This window comes from Rhinopithecus roxellana, chromosome 15 (assembly GCF_007565055.1).
Source record: "Rhinopithecus roxellana isolate Shanxi Qingling chromosome 15, ASM756505v1, whole genome shotgun sequence".
NCBI classification, from domain to species: Eukaryota; Metazoa; Chordata; class Mammalia; order Primates; family Cercopithecidae; genus Rhinopithecus; species Rhinopithecus roxellana.
In genome coordinates, this window is record NC_044563.1 from 71,550,858 (window position 1) to 71,555,995 (window position 5,138).

General features: G+C 44.3%; 1 protein-coding gene across 1 annotated transcript in view; it reads right to left on the reverse strand.

Annotated features, from left to right (window-relative positions):
* STT3A (STT3 oligosaccharyltransferase complex catalytic subunit A) overlaps positions 1 to 4,912 on the reverse strand; it is a 29,249-nt gene extending 24,337 nt beyond the window's left edge. The window contains exons 1-3 of the mRNA XM_010352983.2: positions 4,789 to 4,912; positions 1,716 to 1,838; positions 267 to 327 (exon numbers count right to left, since the gene is read on the reverse strand). Coding sequence (XP_010351285.1) covers positions 267 to 327; positions 1,716 to 1,803 — 149 coding nt within the window. The 5' untranslated portion in view covers positions 1,804 to 1,838; positions 4,789 to 4,912. The remainder of the gene's footprint in view (positions 1 to 266; positions 328 to 1,715; positions 1,839 to 4,788) is intronic.
* Positions 4,913 to 5,138: the final 226 nt, after the last annotated feature.

The window sequence follows — 5,138 nt, forward strand, 5'->3', positions numbered from 1 at the left end:
CGAACTCCTAAGCTCAAGTGATCCCTCCACCTCTGCCTCCCAAAGTGCTGGGATTACAGGTGTGAGCCACTGTGCCTGGACTCCAACATATATGTTTTAAAAGGAGATAATTATATCCTTTGGAAGAGTTTAAGCTTTTTTTTTCCCCCTTAAATGTACTGAAAGCACATCTCTATCACTGAGGGCTGACTAAAATTTGAATCTAAAACCCATGAACCTGAATGCCTCCCAAAGTAAATAATACCAGATCAAGCAAAGGTACTCACGGATCAAACTCATGGATAACACTTTCAAATCTCAGGACAGCAAAGAGACGAGTGGAGAAAGCTGCAAAAACCAGAGTTAATATGTTACTGGTAATGTGCCATGAAAGAACAGCAGATATAGTATTATAATGAAGACAGTATTATCCAGTAGAGAGGTCACAGAAAATACAAAATAATCCCTGAATAAAGTCTTTATTCCATCTCTCCCCACATAAAGGAAACAAGAGAAGTTAACTTTCCCCTGACAACGGCATCTACATTTTCCACTTTCATAGGTCACAGTTAACTAATCATAAAAGCCTATAACATTACATTCACCTACTAATACCAAACCCAACTTACATGGTCATCTTTTATACACGTTGACTCCCCCACCATACACATATAACTAACCTTAACCTTGGAGCAGAGTAATAGGTATGGCAAGCAAAATTATACCTAGGACTCATGAAGAGCCAGAAAACCTAAAATACAGAGTGAACGCTCAAGAGACTTTCAAAAATATGACAGGAGGCACCGAAATTGAAGATAATTGTCTTTTACAAAAATCAGTTATCCACGGGTCCCCAATATCACTTTCTGCCCTATGAGAAAACAGAACTGGCACAGCATGCTTCCCATTCTTTCACAGATGATCATAGCCCTGACTCTTTTTTTTTTTTTTTTTTGAGACAGAGTCTCGCTCTGTTGCCCAGGCTAGAGTGCAGTGGTGCAATCTCGGCTTACTGCAACCTCTGCCTCCCAGGTTCGAGTGATTCTCGTGCCTCAGCCTCCCAAGTAGCTGGGATTACAGGCATCCACCACCACACTCAACTAGTTTTTGTATTTTTAGTAGAGAGGGTTTCATCATGTTGGCCAGGCTGGTCTCAAATTCCCAGCCTCAAGTGACCCACCCACCCCAGCCTCCCAAAGTGCTGGGATTACAAGCATGTGCCACCGTGCGTGGCCCACAGTCCTGACTTTTATATTCCTTTTATTTTTTTTTTTTTTTTTTTTTTTTTTTTTTGAGGCAGAGTCTCACTCTGTCGCCGGGGCTGGAGTGCAGTGGCCGGATCTCAGCTCACTGCAAGCTCCGCCTCCCGGGTTTACTGCCATTCTCCTGCCTCAGCCTCCCGAGTAGCTGGGACTACAGGCGCCCGCCACTTCGCCCGGCTAGTTTTTGTATTTTTAGTAGAGACGGGGTTTCACCGTGTTAGCCAGGATGGTCTCGATCTCCTGACCTCGTGATCCGCCCGTCTCGGCCTCCCAAAGTGCTGGGATTACAGGCTTGAGCCACCGCGCCCGGCCTATTCCTTTTATTTTGCCTTCATTAAATTATACTGATGAGGAATGGAAAAACATAACAATCTGCTAAAAAGAACAAGGCATTTTAAGATAGCGATTTTCAATTTTTTTCTAGACTTTCCTCTTTCTATTCCCAAAGAAAGAGAGGTTCACATGCACACTCACATAATACAGCAGCCATTGACAGAATGAGAAGCTTCAGAAGTGTGTCCTGCTTCTCATAGGACAGTCGCAAAAATCCGAATTTAGTCATCTTGACATGAATGGGTGGCCACACACGACGATCAGCTAAAATGAAAAAGTCAAGACCACAAGATATTGAACACCTTCAATTTACTAGATTTTCATATTTTATGATGAGAGGGAATCATAAAGGACATAGAAGCTAGCAAAAACACCACAGAGGGTCAAAGCTAGTACTAATATCCAAGCCAGGCCTAAAGTATGATCAACTTGCAAGGAAGTAGGCACAAGTCAGGTCTATGTGTCAAGACTAAAATGGAGTGGTCAGAATAAACCATCCATAATTCTACTTCCCACTCCTTCACAGCTAACTCCTTCACAGCTAACAAGTACATAAGCACAATTAGCAATAGTATAGTACAAGGAAGAGATGAAAAAATAAAAAGGAAAGATTGGAAATACTGAAAAATAATAAAATGGCGAAAGAGAGCACTCAGGAAAAGGCAGGACTGTATGGGGGGGAAAAAAGCAGGAAATAAACATTGAGACCAGAAGTGCAAGCCCCAGCAATTTCCGAGGCTAAGGAGGGAGGATCACTTGAAGCCAGGAGTTCAAGACCAATCTGAGCAATACAGTGAAACTCCATCTTCACAAAAAATTGTTTAAAATTATGCAGGCTTGGTGGTCTGCACCTGCAGTCCCAGCTACTCAGGAGACGGAGGCAGGAGTTGGAGGTTGCAGTGAGCTAGGATCATACCACTGCACTCCAGCCTGGACAACAGAGCCAGACCTCTCTTTAAAAAGGAAAAAGGAAAAAAAAAAAAAAGTGAAAGCAGTAAGAGGAAAAATAGAGGTCACAACTGAATCAACACAATTTCGAGCCCTAAATTTAAACTTCAACTGAATGGCTATAAACTTTTTTCTTTTCTAAATCCCAGTGGGGCTGTCGGGTCAACTAAGAGCATAACTGATAACTAAGGCAGGTACAATCATGCACTCAAGAAGAGGAGGAGGTACACAAACACAGACCCACTGTGCTCTCAATCCCACATATCAGACTGTAACAGCTGCTCAGATCAATACCCGCTTCCAATCATCTGTCTCAAGGCATCTCTAACTGACAATGCTGATTTCAGAGACTGATTAAATTACACAGAGACAGTTTGATGGCATCAGATGATAATCTAGAGGGAAAGAAAATGAATTTTTCCTACTGAAGCAGAAGAGTCGGGGGCTAAACAAAGTAGATTAAAATGTTGAGGGACACTATCTGCAGACAGTTCAAAATGGAAATCACATGACAGATAAGAATTATTTATATAGTAATATAGCATTAATCTACCATAGGTTAGTTATTCTTGTATAAGACAGTACTAGACAGTACTACCTTTTTTCTTTTTTTCTTTTTTGAGATGGAGTCTCGCTCTGTCACCAGGCTAGAGTGCAGTGGTGCCATCTTGGCTCACTGCAACCTCTGCCTCCTGGGTTCAAGTGATTCTCCTGCCTCCGCCTCCTGAGTAGCTGGGACTATAGGTGCGCCACCATGGCCAGCTAATTTTTGTATTTTTAGTAGAGAGGGAGTTTCACCATGTTGGCCAGGGTAGTCTGGATCTCTTGACCTTGTGATCCGCCCACCTCAGCCTCCCGAAGTGCTGGGATTACAGGCGTGAGCTACCACACCCGGCCCTACCTTCTTAAATTACAATGTGATCAAGGGCTAAGTTATAACGATTATAACAAAGGATATCATTCAAGACTTTTTGCTTTTATTATTTTTGATTGACACGTAATTGTACCTATTTATGGAGTACAGTGTGACATTTTTGTACATGTATATAAAGTGTAATATCAAGTCAGGATAATTAGTAGATTCATCACCTCAAACATTTATTTTTTTGTCTTAGGAATATTCAAAATCCACTCTTCTAGCTATCTGAAAATATACAATAAATTGTATATTTTTGTTAATTATACTCCTAATCATAGTTATCCTATAGAACACTAGAATTTATTCCTCCTATCTAGTTGTACTTGTATATCTGTTAACAAACCTTTGTCTATCCTCCCCCACGAATCTTTTTTCCCACTATTATTGGAATAAAGGAGAAAAAAAAAACCACATACTGGACTAGGTGCAAGGCATATAGAATGCTGGCGCCAACATCGATAAGTCAAGCATGTTTTCCATAATTAACTGTCCCAGAAGAGCAGTTTTAGAAATGTGTTTAAGTATAGTCCCAAAGGGAAACCTTATTTTGCAACTAAAAATAAAGGCCTAACTACTCCAGGAGGTCAACAATCGAGCCATATCTCTCAGGGTTTGCAGCTGTTTTCTGGAATGCCTGAAATAGGAACAAACTTAACACCACTGTGTTGATATGAGCCACACACCAAAATGAGACTGCTAGGACCTCTACTTGAAAACTGAGTAAAGGAGCTAGTCATTTAGGGCAGGGCCGTAAGGGAGATTTCATCTCGTGCTCTTTGGTCACTTTCGCACACGGCCAAGCAAATAAGAGCAAAGACACCTTTCTTAAAACACTTAACAATCTGCTCTCCTCAACTGTGCCCTGCAAACTGTGGCATCTCCTGCCACCCTAGCTGTAGTTTCCCAGACTGCAGTTTCCCCAGCCCCGTTTTCCTACACACGTTTCCACACCCTCTCACAATCTTTTACTCTCTTCTCCCTCCTGGTCTCTCCAGCGGGTCCCACCTCCCTCTTCTTCCCGTCCTCAAAGAACTGACCACCTCTGATACCCCCCAGCGCGGGACCCTCATCACCCCAGCATCCTACGCGCCCTCCCCTCCATAACTAGTCCCATGACCCAGTCTTTCCCACGCTCTGTCCCCAAGATCCACCTTACCTCCCTCTCCAGACCTTCACATCCTTCCATCCAGGAAGCCCCCACACCACGCCCCACGCTCCCTCCTCTGCAAGGCCCTAAGCTCTGCTCTCCATCCCCACTTTTGCCCCCTGCACACTTCGTTCAGCCCCACCAACGCCATGGACTGCACCTGCCGCTGATTTTCAAGTTACGTTCTATGGCCTTCTCACCTGGCCGGCTTTCCTAAGCGATCCGCAGGGCCCCCTCGGCCATCCGTTCAGCGGCGCACCCAACCCTGGCAGCAGCCGGGTCCACCTCCCCGACCGCTCCCCCGTTGGTTGGCTCTAGGCCAATTCGACGCTTCGGGAGAGCGATAGGATTTCGGAACTGTCTGTCAAACTCGGAGGCGTAAACCGAACCGCGATTCCAGTTGTTAATTGGTCATTACAGCTATCGCTTAGCAGTCTAGAGGCGTGTCTGCGTGCTCCCGCCGAGCTGTCATAGGTTGGCGCATAGGAGTCAAGAGCGCGGAAAGAACATGCCCCAAGCAGTTTGGTTGAGGGCCGAGGAGTGACGTGTC